Source organism: Polyodon spathula, chromosome 2 (genome assembly GCF_017654505.1).
Source record: "Polyodon spathula isolate WHYD16114869_AA chromosome 2, ASM1765450v1, whole genome shotgun sequence".
NCBI classification, from domain to species: domain Eukaryota; kingdom Metazoa; phylum Chordata; class Actinopteri; order Acipenseriformes; family Polyodontidae; genus Polyodon; species Polyodon spathula.
The window spans coordinates 80,806,692-80,829,395 of NC_054535.1; the positions used below are offsets into that span (position 1 = coordinate 80,806,692).

The 22,704-nt window shown below is 35.7% G+C and overlaps 1 protein-coding gene across 4 annotated transcripts in view; it reads right to left on the bottom strand.

Annotated features, from left to right (window-relative positions):
- The window catches only part of LOC121301900 (band 4.1-like protein 4A), a 90,785-nt gene extending 68,343 nt beyond the window's left edge, over window positions 1-22,442 (bottom strand). For all 4 annotated transcript variants that reach the window (XM_041231637.1, XM_041231621.1, XM_041231630.1 and 1 more), the window contains exons 1-2: window positions 21,940-22,442; window positions 21,302-21,452 (exon numbers count right to left, since the gene is read on the bottom strand). In XM_041231637.1, coding sequence (XP_041087571.1) covers window positions 21,302-21,400 — 99 coding nt within the window. In that variant the 5' untranslated portion in view covers window positions 21,401-21,452; window positions 21,940-22,442. The remainder of the gene's footprint in view (window positions 1-21,301; window positions 21,453-21,939) is intronic.
- Between the last annotated feature and the right edge of the window lie 262 nt (window positions 22,443-22,704).

The window sequence follows — 22,704 nt, forward strand, 5'->3', positions numbered from 1 at the left end:
GCAGCTGTACCAAGACCCAATTGCTAATTAATCCTTCAATTGAATCTTAGCACAGTCTGCACATGAACTAATTGTGCACTCCCTGTGCACCCATACAAATACCCACTTTAATCTGCATGTGAAGTGATTGTGCAATCCCTGTGCTAAATACAAATATATATTTTACATCACATGTGCTACATAACCCACACTCCGTGCACCACTACAATAATACATATAACAGACAACATAAAACACAAAACATGCACAAGGCGGGGTACCCTGCCACATCAGGCTAATTATTAGAATAAATCTGTCTGTAAAAAAAATAATTTCAAATCAAAATAGCTAAACAAATGGTCTCAGCATCACATCCTAAGCTGTCATTACAATGCCCAGGCTAGCATTATACACATTGTACAAAGGGAGCTCTTTCAGAAACAAAAGTACAAACTTCCAGGTAAGCCTGACTGAGCCTTATTCATATAGCTGTGGAAGGGTAAGTCTGAGGGCTGCTATTAATCAGGATTTCATTTTTCGGTTTTTCTTGTTACTGACATGCCTTTATGGTGATACCTCATTCTTGCAGGGTGATTTATAATCACACTGGCTGTACGTTTGATTAAATTTATGAATTTCTGTGGGTGCAAGCATATCTGTATGCACTGTGTGTCTGCCAGAACCAGGGTGCTTGCTTTCCAAAGCCAATATACCAACAGTACAAACAAACAAACAAAAAAAGTTCTTATATACTGTATAAGTGGTGTTCAAAGCTGTGCTTACAGGTCAATCTGTGCCATTAAGACAAGAGCCTAACCTAATTTGTACTAATGCAGTACTGATGTACAGTACGTATATGTAGTGGAACTAGAGCCTTGTTTGCCCTGCTTCTAAAACAAAAATCAAGACAAAAACAGTCCCATAAAAAAGCTACCTGGCTCACATCATTGATTTATCACATTATTTTTATTTAATTCACTCGCCAAAGCTTTGTTAAAACTGATTTCTTGCACCAATATGTGTTGCAATTAAACTGACTCCCACCACACCTTGATGCTGACATAGAAGCTTCATCACTGGCACTGGCTTATGGTTGTAATTACATCAAGTTTCCTTCAACTGTACACCAGAAGAAAAATTTGTTTCATACCTAGGCTTTCCATCTGTTATCAAGGATATTGATTGTATTCATACTGCAGCCTGAGTTCCATCTGGGGGCAACAACACTGCCCACTCAATATTGATCTAGCCTATAGGATGTTAATTTATGAGCCAAGCCAACTACATCTAAAAGTAGTCAATTTAGGTCATATTGTACATCATCAACTACAGACTAACCACACACTCATTTCGTAAGGATCGACTACCAAAGTAGTAGTACTGGATATTATATAAACAATACCTTTTATTTAACCTTTTTTATTATTATTAAAAGACCTATATGGCTGAGGTAAGTGGCTGATTGTGATGTCACTATTTTGAATTTACTTTGCAGTTGAATTGACTTCAGAGAGGTATCTCAGATATGATTTTTCAAAAGGAGGTGACGTCAACCGTACTGACATTAAGAATAAATTAGAGTAAAACCCCAATGTAATATGGTTGATGAATGCACTTTCTTTATGAGACCTGACTCAAATACAAAGACAATTATATTACACCAGGTATATTAAGCCAGTCTGAGCAATCTTTGGTTAAATCCCTTGTATGAAACGCACTTCTTGTATACTACAATCCTCCTGTCTAAAGCACAGTTCTTTTTTACTAAACTAGTAAAAATGCTACACTTTGTATGCTTTGAAATACTTTAATTTGAAAAAAAGATGGCATAATTTAACAGTCATTCACTCAGTCACTTTGTGATTGGATTTGAATGACTGCAAGATCCCAAATTTTGTTATTCACTATGTAAAACTGAATAGGAAATCGGTAACTAAGAAACTCAGAATCTATTTGTAAATAGGAATTTATATTTGATTGAAAACCATCCTAATGCAGTAGGTTTTACTTTCTAAATCAACTATACATTCTAAAATGCTTTTCTAAGTAATTTACTCCAGAGAAATAAAAAGGTGAGCCACTGCAGAAAACAAAGCTGGACATGTCTAGAGTAAAATCCGTTCAGTGTAAGAACAAGTCTTGCATTGCTAAATACTAATGGAATTGTAGTGTTTGCCTACAGGGATCACTCAAGTGGGATAAGACATTAAAGCAGGTATGTAGTGTGGCAGGGCAGGGGCCCTACAAGTATAAATATGCATATTTTGTGGCAGGGACAGGGTTAAAGTGCCATCTTAAAGTGTTTAATTTGTGTTAATTGTTTAATTATTAATTGGTAATTGTTTTGGCAGTCGGTCTCACTATTATTAAAATTACAGCTATAGCTGTTTCTGTGGGGCATATAATCCCCAGAGTTAGTTCATTCTGGGCTGTTGAAAGGCTAACAGAGAAACAGCCCTGTGCAGCCTGGCTGAAGGAGAAACAGCCAAATAAAGAAAAAGAAGGTACTGTGTGTTTTTGTATTTTATGCCAGGTAAACAGCTTAGCTGTCCTGCACGCTAGTCAGGGAACCTGCGTAAATATATAGTAAGGGCTTGGAAGAGCTAGGTGTTTATTTTGTTTTTTGATTATTTTGTTGTTTAAAATAAGTGTGCAAATAAAGTGCCGAAAAATAAAGTTTCAGTTTCTGGGTCATGTTTACAGGGGCACGAACCCGATATAAGGCCATCTTGGTCACAGTAGATAACAACATTGTAAACAAGCTTAATCTTACACTATCAGTAGGAAGATTGAACATTTTAAGTACACCACTGCCTTAAACTGGTAATGTGGTCGATATAGAATGCCAAAATACAGATTGTTGACAAAGTGTTCTACATGGGGTGGTCTAATTTACAAAACTGCTTGCTTACATTTTAAACCTTTCCACCTGCCTAGGAGACCCTTTCACACCTGTCTAAAGCCTTAAGATAAAGTATTTTGTTAAATGTTGCTCATGCATTAGCTAAATGGTATCAGAATAAATTCCCAAATGCTAATTCACTCACACTTCCAAACCAAACTGCCAAACTCTGGTTTTCTTTTTCCCTCTCTTTTGTCAGTCTTTGCTGATTTACATAATCTGGCAGTAAGAAATGATCCTGATACAGAATGCATTCATGGAAAATGTGCATTGTTACAGCAGAGTGGAAATCCCAAGTCTGAATGTGGCAGGGAAGAAGTCCTACTGCTGTAAATGGTGTGTGTGTAGGAATGTAAGGCTGGTAGGGATGGGGTTAAATCTGTTCGTCAGCAATCACAGGTGTGGCCATTCCCAATTAGGCAATTGATGCTAATTGGGGAGTGGCCACATGTATAAAAGGAACCACAGAGCCATTGTTTGTTGAAGGTGTATTTGTTGTGTGCATGCATGCAGTAATTTTTGTGCTGTTGCAACTTGGTTTTGCAGGCTAATGTCCAGCCTACAGGTGTGTTATTCCTTTTGTTTGACCCTTTATTTTGGCTGTGTTTTGTTTGTTCACCCCTTTTTTTATTTAGTTTTTTTTTTTTTGTTGTTTAATGAAGTGTGCAACAGCGCTCGAAAATCAATTTTCTGTCTCTGGGTCTATTTCCTGCTGGTAGCCAGTCTGGGCTGAGAAGCTACCCTGTCACACTGACTTACAATTTTCAGTTGTCAAAAGGTCCATCAAACAAGAACATTTTCCTAGATTTCCTATTATATAGAAGAAATGTGTGTATGTTCCACAAATCAGCATTCCAAGGGTAAACACCATTTTATCTTTACACTTCAGTATATCTTGGGTTCCCTGGAATTCTATGCCACTAGTGCTTCGTTTTTGAAAAGACAGCTGCCAGATACTGGAACTGCTTTCCTGGGATGGCAGCGCTTTTCATTCTTTGTTCTACAGCTCCCCAGCTTCAGAGCTGCTTCTGTAAGTAGCTTGCAGCTTGCTTGTAGACTCTCATTCTATCCCCTATTGACCAGAGCCTTTGGGAAAAAATAGAATTTAAAAAAAAAAAAAAGTAGAACCTGATACTAACAGAAAAGACCTACAGTACCACCAATGACTGCTAAATGTTCAGAGATTTTCATGTTTGGACTTTTACTTAACAAAGGGGATCTTGGAAATTAACTACCAATTTGTAAAAGGCAGGTTAGGTTCTACGTTTTAGAGTGACCCCCTTTATTAAGCCCTTTTTAGATGTCTGATGACGTTAGTTATGTAGTTAAATACATTTCAGGATCAGACATGGTTAATCCACCCAGATGGTGATGGCAGTGTATGCTTCGATATCAGGGTACAGACAGATGGAAATTATGGGCCTAATCAAAAAGGAAAATATATTTGAAAGACAGTGAAACACTAATAGTATGACCTTTGTTCGAGCCTGCAGATCCCTCCAATACTGCAAACAAACTACAAATGCCAGAAAAACTAACACAAAAGACAAAGGTGGAACACTATAAAGAAAGTGCAGCACACAGAATATACAAACACTACACCAACATCTACTAATCATAAATAGATGTCGTGGAACAGTTCCCTAGTGGTCGGGATCCTCGCACACTTGTATTCTTTATCAAACAAACAAAAGGTTTAAACAATTAATCCAAATCAAAACACTCCAAAAGCAGTATTCAAGCTATGGTTATCATGGAGCATAGGCAGAGAGCACAACCTGCTGCTCTCTGACCTTGTCTCTCTCTCTTCTCCACTGCGCCAAGCACACATTTACTTGCTCCCTTTTTAAACCATGTGGCCAGGGGCTAATTGACAATCAATAAATCAATGAAGACCTGGCCACATTACACTCTTTTCTAACCAGGAGCGCCTCCAGAAATATTTCACATGATATGCAAAACTGAACCACACTGACATTCCATCATGCCGATTACGACTCTGTATCACCATCGGAGTGCTACATTTTTGTTCTTTCCTGCATTTCACAGCACCGCACTGTCTAATCATTACTCTCACAATCACTCTGTAATCATTACTCACCTCCTAAGCATGGCACATTAAATTTTTTTTTGTGACAAAACAGGCAGTAAAAAAATAAATAATAATAATAATAATAATAATAATAATAATAATAATAATAATAATAATAATAATAACAACAACTTGGAAATTCAGTGTTAATGATTAAGAAAATGTATAATTATTTTTAATATAAGGAAGACACTGATAAACTTTGTACACTTAAAGTGCTCAATCCTGGAAAAGGAGTATAATTCTGATAATGCAGTAGTAACACTCAATGCCGCCAACGTATTTTCGACAATTAAAACTCCACTGCCATTAGTGCCAGAAACAAGGTGGCCATCTCGGTTACAGGCTGTTCCCCCAATCCTGAGACAAGATGGCTGCCAGACACAAAACACACATTCTAATGTGCAGGGCGTCTGACCAGGAATGATTTAACAATAATCTAAAAGATCGTAAACATCCAGACAGAGTGGGTGATCGGCATGGTAAAGCTTGAAAGACAAGAATGCGGAAACATATCTTACTTAGTCAAACAAAGATTATTCGGTTAAAAAATTAAATAAACAATCATGGATTATTTGCTTAATCATTCTGATTATGTTTATCATGTTTAAATGGTAATACTAAATTATAATTTTGAGATGACAATATAAAGAAAATAATTAGTTATTATCATCCACAATAAATACACCCAATGTTTAACTATTATTGTGTTATTATATACTGTTATTTTAATGGCTTCAGAGTTGGTATAGCATCAGTGAATTGAAGAAAAAAAAAAGTCCCTGTTTTTCACTCTGCAAATCTGGTAATAATAAAAATAATAATATAATGTCTTTATTTTTATATAGCGCCTTTCATAGTGAACCACCATCACAAAGCACTTTACAGAGGTAGGCTGTGAACTGTGCATTATATGCAGAGTCACTTATCCAATAGGACATTGATTTAACATCTCGTCCGCAGGATGGCGCACAAGGAGGTAAGTGACTTGCTCAGGGTCACACAGTGAGTCAGTCAGTGGCAGAGGTGGGATTTGAACCGGTCTGACCTTCTGGTTAGAAGCACTGGACTTTAACCACTGGACCACACTGCCTCCTTGAACCCTAATTACATAGACAGTGCAAGAAACTAAAGCTCTAATATAAATTTTGTCAGACACCAAAATTCAAGTTGACAACTGGAAAAAACTCACAAAAATAGTCAAATATATTTTCCTTTCTCAAATTGCCTGCAGTAGGAGAACAGTGCTATGTAATTAAATACTGTACTATTCTCCTACTGCACGTCATTCAACACTTGTATTAATTAAATTAGCGAAGTGCTCCCTCAATCCCCTGCTTTCTTCCACAACAATATGTAAGAATTTAAAACATGCTATTAAAAAATTGAGCAATACTTCAGCCATCTTTCAAGATACTTTGCAGGATATTGTAAACATCCGGTTCACAGACCATATAAACAAAATGAGTGCACTTGCAAACTGCATTGTGAACAAAAACTAACTCAGTCCGAAAAAAAAGAAAAATCGAAAATGACCAAAAAAACTAACTTTATAGCTTGCATACATAAAAACGAACTCTGCCCCTTTGCTCACAGATAGGTGTGAACAACAAGCACACTGATACATTGTTTCAAACAAACCAGACCAAGTCTGTTTGAAACTGACCCAGTGTGAATGCGGCCAATTCAATGGTATTATATTGGAATGGAATCAAACCTATAGTGTTTCAAATCAACCTTAAATAGACTCAATTATTATTATTATTTTTTTCTATCAAGTGTTGTTGCAACCGATAATATTAATCTGTATATTGTTCAAAATTCAAAAAGTTCAAAATTAATGATTAAAAATGAAACCATTATTTTGGCCCCCATAAATTGGCAGTGCCATGTAGCTTACAAAAATGTTTATCTCCAGATAGGACATGCAGTAAAATTAGTGATATCACATTAACTAAAGTGAGAAAGAAAAGTTCTGTCACAAAAACTTAGTTCTGAGTCAAAACATGCTGTTTCCTAAGGATCTTAAATGTCAAAATATATTATATTCTGTAACCCGATCTATATCCAAGCGCAAGAAAGACTGCAATACAGACTGTAACATTTTTTATATGTAATATACATATTCGCCTGTTTAATCATACCACAAATAAAAACAATTTAAAAATCTGCAGATCAAAGAGAAGTTCCTGTCTCTAAACGCATTCTAATCATTTTTATATTAATTACATCAGAATTATTTCTCTTTTAAACACTTTTCTCTTGACCCCAAACATAAATAAAACATTAAAAACATAATTTCATCCACAGCTTAAATTCAATACCCCAGAATCCCTAGTAATGTTTGCTTTTATCACTGAGTTAATATTCAATACACATATCCTGCACCACATCCACAGCACAGAGAATAGAATCCCATTACAATTCGCATTACTTACTTGACAAAAGACATGCCTAGAGGATCCCAAGACACCATGAAACTCCTAGCTTACAAAAGAGTCTTAGAAAAAAAGAATATACAGCTATACAGCCCTTCACAGGGTAGTAACCAAGGTTTTAAAAAAAAATTGTTACTGTTTTCTTACTTTTCATTTGCACAATGTATGTTATCAGTGGTCCCCTTTTTCTTCAGGTGAAGAGTTTATGTTTTTTTATTTCTTTTCTTGTTCTTTACACTTCCATTTGTAATATGCAGGTATCTTGGGGAACAGGCTATAAATGAAAAGTTCCTGCTGCTTTCTGGTTCTTACTGACTTTATGCGTTCAAAGTTACTGCAATAGTCTAGTGGAAATCAGACTTACCCATATCAAAGATACCAGACTGCAGTTTGATTTGGGGAAAAAAATGTATACCTTTTTCTCTTATGATTTTAAGATTGTTGCATCAATGGCAGAGCAGGCCATGTGTTAGCTGCTTTAGAAGTTTAGTTACTAATGACAGGTTCTGATGGGGACATGATTTATAATACTCAAATGTCAACACAAAAGTGAATATAATAGAAAATAGTGTGCTTGTTTACTAATAATTCCTAAAAAATGCAGAAAATAACAGTTCTAGGAATCTATAAAATAGGATGTGCATTCACACATAGTCTAGGATCTAAAGTGTGTCTGAAAAGGATCAGTTGTCTACTTCCATCATCAAGGGATTGCCACAAAACAAGACAATGATGATAAATAACTGAAGTTGTAGGCCTACTGTAATTTACAAAATCTCCTCCTGAGTGTACAGCTCTGGCCAAAAGTTTTGTATTATAAAGACTGAGATACAAGTAAAACAAACAAACAAACAAAAATATATGAACATAATTTAGCTCTTTTATCAAAGAAACTACAAAATGATATTGCAAACCCATCATAGTAGTACAGTATTTCATGTCGAAATGTCACATTCGTCTACTTTTTGTCTGTTTTTTTCGTGAAGTATATGGAAAACTACAAAGTGGTATGTAATTCAATATTGTTAGTTAACATAACACTATTCAGCAGGTTTCATTCAACTTCATGAAGCAAAATGTGTTAATTCTATAGCTGTATGTCATGTTGCATATTATTTACTTATTATACCTTTTCCACTCAATCATTAGAGCCTTGCTTCTCTGGCTCAGTTAAATCTGGTGCAGTGTTCTGACAGGATTTGATAATGCACTGAAGACTGTTTTAACAACTGCCGTGCATTGACAGACTGAATCAATTAAATCATGCAGAAACAAGTGCTTCAGAAACAGTAAAGATAATGGACACTTTCAGTACTCTGCCCATTAAACTTTCCATTTAAACCATCCCCCTTTAGGGCAGCTCCATACTGTATTGCCAACCATAGCCTTTGGATCCTGTTTATGTGTGAACAGGATTACTTTCTCCAGAGGAAAGGGCAGTTTTCCCTCCAGGAAGAATAATAAATGAAAAGGAAATTAGCACAAGATATCCTCATTGTTTTACACACATCTGCTTTCTGATCAGGTCATAGGCAAGTCCAAGAATGAGACTGCAGAGGGACAATGCAAAATGTGTGCGCGCATAATGGATTTGATTATAGCAAGAAGTTAATGACATATTAAAACCGAAAATTGGCTTGGAAGAAAACAAAGCACGGGTGGTGATTATGAGAAGCAGACAAAACAGTATTATTTAGGTTAGTGTTTTAAATGCATACTTAGCTACAGTAAATGATTTATAATTCCCAATATCTAGTTAAGCTTTTTCTAACAAAACCAATGTTTAAATCAAACGCCAGTTCTATTTTATTTACATACAGTACATATCTGTAATGGAAACAGATGTACTTGCTGTTGTTCTGAGTAGTTTCTTGCTTTTTTTTTTACCCTATTTTGTATTCCTCTATGACTTTACACTTGCTTCAAAGTAGGGGCCTAAAAAGCGAGAGGGTTATAGGTTAGTCAGTATTATCCTACGTTCCCTCTAAGACTTTAATTAGGTAGCCACTGTGGCTAAAGCAGCTTAACATGTTTTAGCCACACTGGAAAAACTTAAGTCACTTAACAATACTGTAAAACAAGTTAAACACACTGTTTCACAAGGCGAAAAGACATGTATTTTATTTGAAAATATGTAGATATTTAAATGCCAGACCCTCCACTTTATAATACACATAAGCAGTATATTGAAAGTGCACTATAACTCTGATTCCCATTTAATAAATGCCAAACTTAGTCCGACATGAAAAAACATCATTACAGATTTCCTAAATTCTGAATAGGTTTGCAGAGACTGCGTTTGCGGTTTGTACTGCATAATCCTTTACATTAATTTGACTGTGACGTGGTATTCTTTCCAATGCAGGACAGTGCTATAAGTGCATGTTAATATTAATGCCTACCTGACCAAAAGCAGCTCAAGTTGCACAAGCTTGTACTAATGTGACTAATAATATTAGTAGGACTGTACAGCCACTACTGTGTTTAAAAACTTGTTTTTTTACCGTGTTCTTTCATCTGGGACTACTGACAGTAATATTGCACCGATTCTGACATTAAAACTCAATATATCATAGTGAGACTAATTCTTCTTTTTAAAATAATAAATTATTTCGAATCCACTCTTACTATTTCCAAAATATCTTTCAACACATTTTAAAGCTTTTGAAGCTGCGTGTTTCTGGCTTGCCATCTGTGAACAGTTTCTTTCAGGGCTAGAGGATATGTCTGAAACCATGACTGCTTCATCTCCCTGTGACTAGTATCATGGTCATACTTTAGTTGTGTGTACATGGTTGGTATTTCTTGGGCATGCCTACATTTTTGGGAACATGATTCTGATAATTTGTCCACATTTTTTTTTTTTTTTTTTTAAATGTCAAGAATTTATGGAAGCCCATTTCCGCCACCTAAAAAAAAAACAAAAACAAAATACATTTTAAATTTCCATTATAAGGTTAACATACTATCTCATTATTTTGACTTACTATCTTGTTATTTTGACTTACTATCTCGTTATTTTGACTTAGGATTTCGTTATTTTGACTCACTATCTCGTTATTTCGACTTACTACCTCGTAATTTTGACTTACTATAACAATGAGACAGCATGTCAACCTTATAATGGAAATTTTAAATGTATTTCATTATTGTTTGTTTTTTTGGTGACGGAAATGGGATTCCATAAGAATGTGTCTGTTTGGATGTCATGTTTTAAAAAAAATAATAATAAATTTACAAGCAGCACTGTCCGCTGACTGTTTCTAATTAGAACCTCTGTTCTCCTGCCAAACACAACGTTTGTGGTACATTTTACGTGAACAAGCTAAAGGGCTTTCATTTGGCAAAATGAAATCAAACTAAAACAGTCTGTATTGATTCACCTACCAGCACACGCTGAAAGTAATCGTGCTGGCAGTCTTACACAAGTACATTTTTCAAAGCCTTCGCCACCGTGGCGAACTTGGTGAAAAACAGTTGAGCCACATGGGAAAACGTTTCGCCTGTGGTGACGTGGCGATCGGCTAGAGGGAATGTAGTTTTTCTAACCATAGTTTACTCATGAATTAAGAAGACATAATAAACCTAATGATGACTTATCACATGGAAAATATAATATGAAGTTATTCCCCATACTATAAAATATTGGACAGATGCAGAAACATACCAGTTGTAGTTTACATACTGACATGGTGTGTAGTCATACCTGATTCCCAGTGAATCCCCACCAATGTCATGTAAAATAAAAAAAATAATAATAATCTTTACATTTTGGGGGATTTTCAGCTTAAACGTTACAAAATTCCAATGGGGAATACTTGGGTTATTTATGAGGAAGTCATTATTAACCAGAACTCACAGACAAGTACAAAAATAAGTTTTGCCAAATTTACTGAGCCTTATAGAAAAAGAATCTCAATGTATCCAACGCTTGAGAAACTCCCTAGCAAAAGACAACTTGCACATACATTCCTTCAGCCCCACTAATCCCTTTAACTGCAGTTTCAGTTAGTTGTTTTCTAACTTTTGCACTGACACAATTAACATTCTACCTATAACAGGGCATTGAGACCCCATAATCTAGTCACGAAAAAGTTCACAGGAGTAACGTGAATATAATATAAAACCATTCAAATTAAGGGTAATATGATTAAACGACGCCTGAGGTAAGGCGTATACATCACAAACATTTAACATATATAAACACATTTACAAAAAATGTAAAGCATAATAATATGGAAGCCATTGCATTAAAAAGGCATCTTATCAAAGAATGTGAAAAATATTTGCTTGTGACTGAGCAAATAAGAACTGTTAGTTCTGGAATCTCTGAAGTGGTGCACGAACACATTCTGTGACTAAATCAATTCATAATGCTACAGCACATCAATACTAAAGCCAGTGTTCTGCCAGTGTTAGCCCATAGCATTACTGTAAGCCCAGGGTACAAAACCAAACACAGTCGTACCCATGACCTTTAACCTTCCTCAAACATTCCATTCTTACAGCCTATTTACACTTTGGGGAGAAATACCTTGCTGTCAGTCTGCTAAGGGCAACTTTGGGTCATGGACATAAAGGTACAATAGCTCACCTCTGCTTGCACATTACATGGTTCAGTACTGTAAATAAAACAAAGCTTGGCTAGGAAGGGTTTTGGTTAAACCACAATGTATAGAGATTTGCTTCAGAAGGAACAGTTTTGTTTTTTTTTCAAACTGTTATACTGTATGTCTGTCCAGGTACAATTTAAGGGATTACATACATAACTGACTATTAAATTACCTAATTTCTAGTTGTCTATCTGGCAGGTAACAATACTACTCCTGCCAAGTAGAAAGTCCCACGTCAAAGTATTGAACATGTATTAAATCACATGTAAATTTGCAACGTGAATTTAATACATTCATCATTGCTTTACAATGTCCACATATAATTTACATTAATGGGTGATTTCTAATCACTCTTAACTTTTAAGACCAGTATTTAGTATTGATTGTTAATGCTTATAAACTTTTCTTTGGTGAGTTAAAGGTGACCTTTTGAGTGAAACAGAAAAATAGATTTTCAACATACCATGAAAATGTGAAAAAACTAAGATAAAAATGGTGACAGGAAAACAGATGTAGCCTTTGCTGAAACTGTTTTTATTATTAGAAATTATTTCTGAAATTCGAGAAAAGAAGTGTCTGCGGGAAAAATATACAAACACTTTAAGGGTGAGAAATGCCCCACTACTGTTTGTCAGCTGCATGTTTGTGTTATTTTGTCAACATGAGGGTTTTATAATCTGAAAATCACAGTTTTACTGAACCTTCAAAGGAACCACTGTCCCCGTTTCTAGTTCACATAAGTTTAAAATAGTGCACCTCTCAGTAATAGCGTCAGAAATGTTGTTATTTTTTTGCGGCAAATTCCAGATAAACACTGAAAACAATTCCGTGAACCAGATTTCACAAAGGCCATGGGAGAGAATGCTGTAAATATTGACTAAGCCAGAGGTTTTCCTTATTATATCAGTGAGCCAAACCAGGTCCAGCCCACCCCTTGTGTTTAGTTTGTAAAATGCACAGGTGTCATTTAGGGATCAGTCTAGGCATTTTTCCTACTAGCCAAACTTTTTCATTATTTATCTCTCAGTGGTTTCTTACAGTTGTATTCTTTGCTTATTTGTATGGGTTACACACATGTATATCTACCTCCATATATTAATAGGAGCAAAAGCTCCGTGCTGATCCCACAGCACTACTCCCCTGACTGGCACCCCGATCCATGGCGCCTGCTCTGCAAGGTGACAATGCCGACAAGGAAGAGAATTGAGGCTACTTCTCATTGATTAATATTTATCGAGTAAGCAGAACAAAAAGAAAAATATGCCATTGCACAACATGACTTTTATTGTTTAAAGGATTAAAGCAGAAAGGAAAAAGGCTTTTTTCTTTTACATCACACAAGGAATACATATTAAAATTAAAAAGCAGTGCAGTTTCACTTTATGCTGCCTCTGCCTGTCCCCTGCTGAGTGCTGTGATCACACATTTTCAGTCAATGTGAGCCACCTCCACCATCACAATAAGCCACTGCCCAAAAGATACGGCTAGACTGCTGGGGCTTTTGATATCATGGTGGTCACTAGTAAGTCACTGACATTATCATGCACATTAAATTATTAAAATGTGGAAAGATTTACATGTATTGACAATCATGCAAAGAGTAAATGAGCAACAAATGAGCTCCTCACAAAAGTTCCTTGAACTCACAGAAGCCAGCTATACTGAAGTTGTATTTCTTTTGATCAAAATGTTCAAATAAAAGTTTTAGTCTACTGTTTCTGCTGTACTGGAGTATTACATTTATAGTATGGAAACACTGATTTTGTTCACAGTACATGAAACTTAGTTGCATCAAAATGTATATTTTATGTAGGATTCATAAAACCTTCATAAAGGCTCCATAACATCTGTACAACTGGGCATTTTCCTTGGTAATCTCTTTGAAAACTGAAATATCATGAATATCAGTATTCAAAAGATGTCTTCATAACATATGCTACCAAACAATGTACTGTTATTGAAATTCTGCATTTTCAAATGATTTAAACAATACCAGTATTAACAGACATCACTGTTTAGATTAGGGGGTGGATCTTTGGGCAAATCTATACAAATGATTTTTGTGATGCATGAAAATATGAATCAGCTTGAAATGCTTTTGAATAGGACTGACTGTTTAGTGCAATAAGAATTCTTGACCTTTAGAAATCACTTTAGTGTATAGTTAATAACCATTTTGCACTGTATGCAACAGTACAATTTACAAGTTTTGGTTCCACAAAAGTGTGTGAGGTTGCCTTTAACCTACAATCAATCAATATTGTGAAGTTCGCTATGCTGTGACATCCAAATGCAATTATTTGACTAAGAATTTTCATATATTGATTTACTTACCCCTTTACAACATTTCCAATCACTCTGAATGTAATTGCAATTACTTAAATATTCAGTTTAATTCAATTTAATAAATATTTTTCTAGTTGTCAGATTCTTTCACCAGTTTTCTGATACAAAGCCCATCTCTTTAATGTTACAATGTATCTGAATATCTGTCACAGCCCGTTTTTTTCCTCTCTGCGTACCAAATCAGTCTGTTTTTATTGTACAGCTACAGAGCGCTTCCTCCAGTTTCACCTGATGAAAATGCAACCAAAACAAAGCAAAGAGACAAGCTACTGTGACAGTTAATCATTAAACTGTTTTAGATACTGTGCTGTATTTTTCTTTAAATCTGCAATCTTTAGTTGTTTTTGTGCATTTTCATTTGCAAGTGAACTGTGACATTAGGGCCTTATCGAACATGATACTCTGCAAGTTTGAATACTGACTTTGGATACTGTTTTAATTCTGGAAACTGTTGTGTTTTTTTTTTTTTTTTTTTTTTTAATATTTTGCTAAATTGCATTACCTTTTGCGTTGTACGGGTAACATTTATATTTTGCTGTTGAGTCGTTAACGGGGAATTTTACATACTGCTACAATTTGTACCGGATTGTATGTATTGTATTACAGTCCACATGTCATCTCTTTTGGCAAGTGATATTTGCAGAATCATATTGTTCTGAATTTAAATACTTCTTCTGTAGAAAAGATAGTACTGTACCAACAAAATCAATACAGTACATCAAAATGGAAGCTTACTTATTTTAAAACACAGTCCTTTCAGATATGTAATTTTGATATTGTACCTTTTTGATGTTCCCTGAAAAAAACGGACAAGAGTTGGACCAAAATTAAATAATCAGATATGCGTAACACGCGTTTAACTGTCACTGAAGTCAAAATTGTATAGGGTCGGACGTGCGAGTGCTGACTGTATATATGAAAATGGAATGTGAAGCTAATTATTCTTTAAGTATTACCTTTTCAGGTCTAGCAGTTACTGCATCTAAACACGAGAGATATTTCAGAAGTCTCTTCTGATCAATATAATAGCTAGTGGTAATTGTTAATGTGTTTAATTCACAACACAGCTCTGTAAAAGTCTAATCTAACCTGCCCTGTTGGTTATTGTGCCAACAAGGTGGTGGAGAAAAACAAACAAACTGTCAATTAAATAAAATATTCAGGCTTTAATTTATTGTATTTTTATCTGGCCTACACAGAACTGATGCCTGCACAATTCTACAAGGTACAGACTGGTCCATCTGTTCGTGTTATCATTAACAATTAAAAGGGAATGGGCCACCTGATCTTTCCAACAGCCTTTTGTGCAGAGAGAACAGAACTGCAGGAGGTTAATGACACAGGGAAACATGTTTGTTTCAGAAATGCAGCAGCAAACAGCTGACAGAAGGAAGGGGTCACTACTGTTTGCACAAAAGGGTCACAACGACTTCTGGCGAACAGAGGAGAGAGAAGCTTTTATGTTACCTGGCACAGGACCTGAAGACTAAGACACATATAACAGCTAATGCCTGGAAGATAGTTATTCAACAAAGATTAAGAACATCCTCCCAGTGGCTGAGTGCATTGCCGTTGTGTGCTGTTATGAGCCTCTGCATCCAGGCGTGGCTGGCTGGGACCATCATATACCCCTTGCATGTTCAATCACCAGTAATTTTAAATACATTATTGAAGATTGGTTAACTGTAATAGTCACAGTTACTTTCAATGTAAAAAAAAAAATCTTAAACTAGTCACACTAAATAGCATGTTACCCCTCAGACACAGACAGTGCCACTGTAAAAGTTGCAATTTTACATTGAACTATTAAAGTGACATGACATTAAAATATTGATACCTAAGATTAAAAAAAAAAAAAAAAAAAAAACTGTAGCTTTAGATATAGATTTTGGACAGAATTTCATAAATAGAGGATGGTTGAGGGTTGTAATCAACAACAGCACAGTTAAATATATAATCAATTATATTGTTACTATGCACTTACTGTGAGCATTGTTTTCTGAAACAGACAGCAGAAAAAAAGCAGGGACTGCAAACCTCCATAAAGAAGGAAACATTATTAAAAAGGACACACTTAGGGTACATATCGTTACAACTTTCATTTTAATAGGACTGTATATTTATATTGAGACCTCTCACTATTTGTACACAAAGACTGTAAAAAGACAAGGGGCACTGAAAAGGTTAAACAATGTAACAGAGTGAGGTCTCATTTGGTTCAATTGGTAACTATGGGCTTGCCATGCTCAGGTCACTGTCAGTAAAGAGGAACCCTCAATTTCTCAATACATTTTTTTTTAACAAATTAACCAATAAGGAACAATGTGTACTCTTTTAAACATGCTTTCTTTCAAATACACATTACAAGACTAACCAGACCTTGACATCACCAAATAACATTGTGATGACAAACAGGTAATTATACTTGGGCGAGACAACAAGACGTTACTGTTTACATTGTTTCATTTGTTAGCATACAAAGTCACCCGACAGTCAAGTAAACCACAACAAAGAATGAGACAGTTAATGCACAATTGCACACAATTCTCTGTCGTTGAAACAGCACATCAATTCAATGTGTTTTTTTGTTTATCTCTACAATCCTGATACCGATAGAACTTGCAAATTTGAATATAATCCATTCATACATTCGTCTGTCATCAGAAACAAAATAGCTGACAAATCACATGCAAGTGACAGTAGGGTTCTGGTGATATGTTATCATCATCAGGCAGCAGCTAGCAGGCTAAAATATATAATCAGTATATCCAGCTAATATGTGCTGATCTGATTGTCTCCTATTTTGAAAACCCAAAAGAAGCTCATATTGAAAGTAAATGCCTGTCAACAGCACAACTCAGAGGAAGGTTTTCTGTATGGCTAGATACCAAGTTAACTCTTTGCATTGTACAAAACACAACAGATGTTAAGATCTCATTGTTTCAACCATTGTATTACAAGAATTACTATACACCACTGTTATAGCAAAAACCATGGAATCCCTACTTGTTTTTTTTTGTTTGTTTTTTTTAAAGCAGAAATTGAAATGTGGTTGAGATTGAAATGTGGTTGAATGGTGCACCACTCGGTCCTAGAGGGCCGGTGCCTCAACATGTTTTTATTCCAACTGCACCCTGAAGTACTTTATTGGACCTTACTAGAAGCTTAATTGGTCCAATTAACTAATTTAGGGTATGGTTAGAACAAAAACCAGGAGGGACACTGGCCCTCCATGACCTGAGTTGTGCACCATTGAACTAAATTATGCAATGGTAACCACACACACACACACACACACACACACACACACACACACACACACACACACACACACACAAAGACGGTCATCTTTGGTAAGCTATTTTTTATTGAATTCTCATCAAACTTAAATAATCGGATATTTATATAGAGGGTATTCACTCTGAATCACTTTTAAAAGCAACTGTGACCACCAGACAGCCATAGTACTGTAGCAGTACACATGAGCAGTTGGTATACTGCCCATGATCCAAGCTGCATATTGTTGGCATTGCAACAGTACTCCACGGAAGTGCAGCACTATTGGAAAAATTAAATAAATCAGAAACCTTTTCTGTTGGTATCTGTTTTGCATTGGTTACTGCTGGCAGTGGTTTACATCTTTCCATGTCTGCTCATTTTGCTCCTGTACTGTAGAGTGTCCTTTCAGCATCCAGCTTCTCTTGGGAACGCTGCAGGCAGATTCATAATTGTGTACTCTACTGTGTCTCTAGGACTCCAGTAAAGGTTGTATTAATGAGACTTGGAAGCTGTTATCACTCCCCTAGGGGAATTTGTAGGGGCATTTTGAATGTTCCTGTTACCATGATCGCTTCTAAGCGGCTGCATGAATGTGTGTTGATTTAAGAAAAAAAAAATGTCTGACTGGTGCAGTTGACATATAGTGTAATATTCTAGAATTTGAAGAGTAGTGCACAGTTCAATAGCTCTCACCAGTTATTCAGCTAGTTCAACCTTCCACAAGGAGGGATACATAGTGCCATTGTAAACCAGTAAAGTTGGTAAAAAAAAAAAAAAAAAAAAAAAAAGGTCACTTGTGTGCGGTATTTTATTGTGGTCTTGAATAGGTTTTGCTAACAGAGTTTTATATATATATATATATATATATATATATATATATATATATATATATATATATATATATATATATAATATATATATAAAAAAAGTAATATCGGCTTCCATACAGCTATGGTTGAATATCAACATCCATAATTAAAGAACAAAATGTTCTTGTGTTTTGTATTTTTTCTTTACAAATAACTTCTGCTTTACATAGAAAACCACATTATCCCCACCATAAGAATATCAGTCAACATCTGCACCAAGCCAATCAGGTCAGCATGTGAAAATAAAAAGTAGATGTATTTCTTATATTTGCAGATCTGCATTCAAACCATGTATGTGTGATGCATGAAACTCAGGTTGACTAAGAGCTAGTAAAACAGTTGCCGGTAATTCATTTTTGTCTCTGTGTCATAGTGTTTTCAGTAATTAATTTGGCACACATCAGGGAAGACAGTGTCACTGTATTCACAATTCCCTGCAGAGTCCTGAATAGCTGAGCTCATCTGCAAAGCACTCTTTATACCTTACTGACCAATTTCAGATATATGATCGTCATTTTAAAAGATAATTTTACATAGAGGTGAAAAGGTGCATTTTGTTATAACTGCGTACATACAATATGCTGTACCAATTCTATATTTCCTGCCTACAACAACAAAAAAATCCACACATAGCAATAATGCTCACAGCCCACTACTGGCTAGACCTAATACAGAAAATAATATTTTAAACATATTCTTTTATAAAAGGTGTAAGCAGAAATCTGCTATTTACTGACTTGTGTTTAACCCATATTACAGTACTGTGCAGAAATTGATAAACTGACTACATAAAATAGTTTTCTTATCTATAAGCCCTTCAGTAGTGTTTAAACAGAGGCTCGACTGCTACACTGAACCAGAAATGTGTTCACACTGGAATGTTTAATTAAGCAGTTAGTGAAACTATAATCAATCAAAGATATACAATCAATCACTCTCTGTTAAGCACAGTTTAAAAAGAGTTGCTAAATGACATGATCTAATTACTCCCTGTGTAGTTTTGCCAAATTTGGTTCCATAGGACTGTTTATGTTATATTTTAATATTCTGACTAGAAGCATGAAAAGACATTTAATCTTTCACCAGTAATAAACTAACATCAAAGAACACACTTCTTGAATAAATTACAAGTCTTTCCTGTATGTGTTAAACTCTTCAAGGTTCATGGAAATCGCTGCACTTGTTTTTACACTGTATTGCATTGTACGGTATTGATGACATCATTAATTTGATATTTTAATGACTATAAATGACACAGGTATTTAAAAATGTGTTTTAACCAACTAGCATACAGACACTATGTACTAGACATGCATAGGTTTTTACTGATGAGCTTTAAAGTAAAAACATTTTTTTCACAGGTTCACAATGCTATTTACTAAACCAAAATGCTGTACTTACAATGAACCATGCTTCATGTACAGATGTTCACTAACAAGACACAAAATTACACCGCTTGTGTTTAGATAATTTAAATAATTACACTGCTTGTGCTCTAACGGGCTTATGATGCAACAATTTTGCTTTTTGTGCACACTTTTTCAAAGAGTAGACCCTGGTGCTAGTCAGGTTTGTTGCTGTCGGGAATTAGGAACAGCAGTACCCCTTTCATTGATACCTGCTTGCCACGACTACTTGCAGGAGCAAGTCATGTCACCTTTTAGGGGCTTGGTGGTTTCCCTTTTTCACCAGAGGGTAGGAGACACTTCTTTAGTGGTGTGGGTCTGGAATGTGTTACCTACACATACACATGTTGTTGATGCTGAATCACGGGATGAGATCAAACATCAACTCAAAACCGGGCAAGCATTGATGGCCAAATGGCCTTCTCTCGTTCATAAATGTTCTTATGTTATATTAATAACATTTAAAGGGAATCATACATAGAGCTGATATTTTCAGCAATTAAAAATATTACGTGTGTGTGTGTGTGTTCTGATATCTGTGTATTTAAAAAAAGCAATTGCTGTACAAAGGATAATGAATGCAATGAGCATCTGATGATCAAACCATATCTGTCTCCTTCTGCTAGATTTACAGCCAGTGTTAATATAAAATGGCCAGAATGTATTTTTATAGCAGCGTGCATGTGAAATTGCATTGCTGAACATTACAACGATCAAAAGATAATCTGACAGCAATGTTTAAGATTAATAGGTGAATTTCATATTACACAATATATCTGTAGTCAGTGGTGATGAATGGTAGCAGCTTGAGGACCAGAATCCCTAATTAATGTAAGTAATAAAAAAAAGCTAAATAACAAAAAATTATCCGAGCTGAGAGCACCACAGAACCTCTCAAGAATGTGTACTGCGAATTTCTTTATCAAACAACCATAGACTTTGTACAAGCATCATCCAAAAATGCATTCAGAAACATGTATAAATGTAACACAATATCGTAAATAAATACATTAGCAAAGAATAACATTTATATAAAAGTGAATCTGAAACACGCATGTATACGTTTCTCATTTTACCGTTAAAGTAACTTCCTGTGCTGTTATGTTATTTTGCAACATTAAATTAGGGCACTTCATCAAATCGTTACTAAGTGATACCCAGAAAACGCTATTTCGTAATAATTTCGTAATTACGCTATTCGTAATAAGGGTAATGGCACATTCTCGAGTTTTCGTGGGGGTGTAACAGTAAATAGCAAGCTAAATCAAAAGGCTGAGCTTTTATTCATCAGTGTAAATAGGAAATCCCGATAGAGCCCGTCAGGAAAAGACCCTTCGATTGACAGGAGTTTGCACTAGGGTGTCAGTTTATTCTTACCTTTATCCCCTGCTGCTGGGTGGTTAATGTCAACTTGGTTTCATCCAAAAGGAGAACTTCGCAGTAAAACTCCTCTTGAGCAGCACAGAAACAACCCATGCCGGCTTAGTTCCGGGGTCTTAAAGATCCAAACTAGTAGAAGAAGCGGCACCTTACGAAAATAGAAATATTTCCAATCCAATGAATCACGGAAGATTGGGTGACAAATGTGCATTCATCGAAATAATGTATGTAAAAAAAAAAATTAAAAATTCCAGCAATTAAATAAGAAATAATTCAATATCCCCCTCTTCGTGTGTATCTCACTCTCTAAATTATTCGGCCAAATCTGTAAAATACATGATAAACAAACTTCTAACACACGATGTTACGTTACCCTGTAAATGTAATACAGTATGCTGAACACATAAAGTAATATTACGAAATTAAGCTAATAGTTTCAAATCTATGATATTTAGAGGTACATATCAGGAAACCACATACTGTTGGTACACGTAAATTCCGTGGTGCATAAAAACACAGAACCGATATACTAATTTTGCCTTTTTCCACTCGTTTTAAACATGCAACTGTATTAAACCTACTTGAACAAAGTGAATGCTGCCTTCAATGCAGTAACAACTATTGCTTTGTCTTACCTTGTCGTTCTGAAATATTCCAAAGGTCTTTGTTTTGGCTGTGCGATGAATGTGTTTTTTCACCCTTTATTTTTGTAGTAGGGTATTGGAAAACAAACCAAGTTTGGTTTGACTTTAGCTTCAAATGTAATAAATAGAACGTCATTACAAAAGAAAATGCATTATTGTTCCCCTAGGGTTTTCCTTCTTTTTTACAGGGGTTAAGCTCACATGAAGACCGTGACTGCGGTCTCCTGGTGTGGTCTGGGGCTATTATTACTTCTACATCTGTGATGAGTTTCTCAGAAACAGTGTGATGTCCTCAAGTCATAAGCACATGTGTTCTCGCTCTAATTTACCCCCGAGGGTCGGTATTCGAACACTTTTCTTCTTATATTCTTTCACGCTTGTGTGTTTATTTCAGTCCACAATTCTTTCTCCAAGTGTAAGAGTTTGTTTCGGTCCAGGTGATACAGTTTCCTTGTCCTTTTGGAAGTATGAGCATGAAACAGTGCTCCCGTATTTCTGCCAATCTGCTGCTCTGTAGCTGTGTCCGTCTCCCTGGTGACGGATCTCAAACCCCCGCCTTCTCCCCTCCCGTGACTCCGCCTTCAATGGACTTTCCACCTAAGGCAACGCAAACGGGGACGATACGCTTCTGCCATCTGTCGGGGAGAAGAAAAAGATTAAACAAAATCACAAAAACACCTGTTTTTTAACGCCTGTCCAGGATGTCCAAAGGCTTTGAGACAGGTATCGCTGCAGGCGGTACGCGCCCCATTTCAA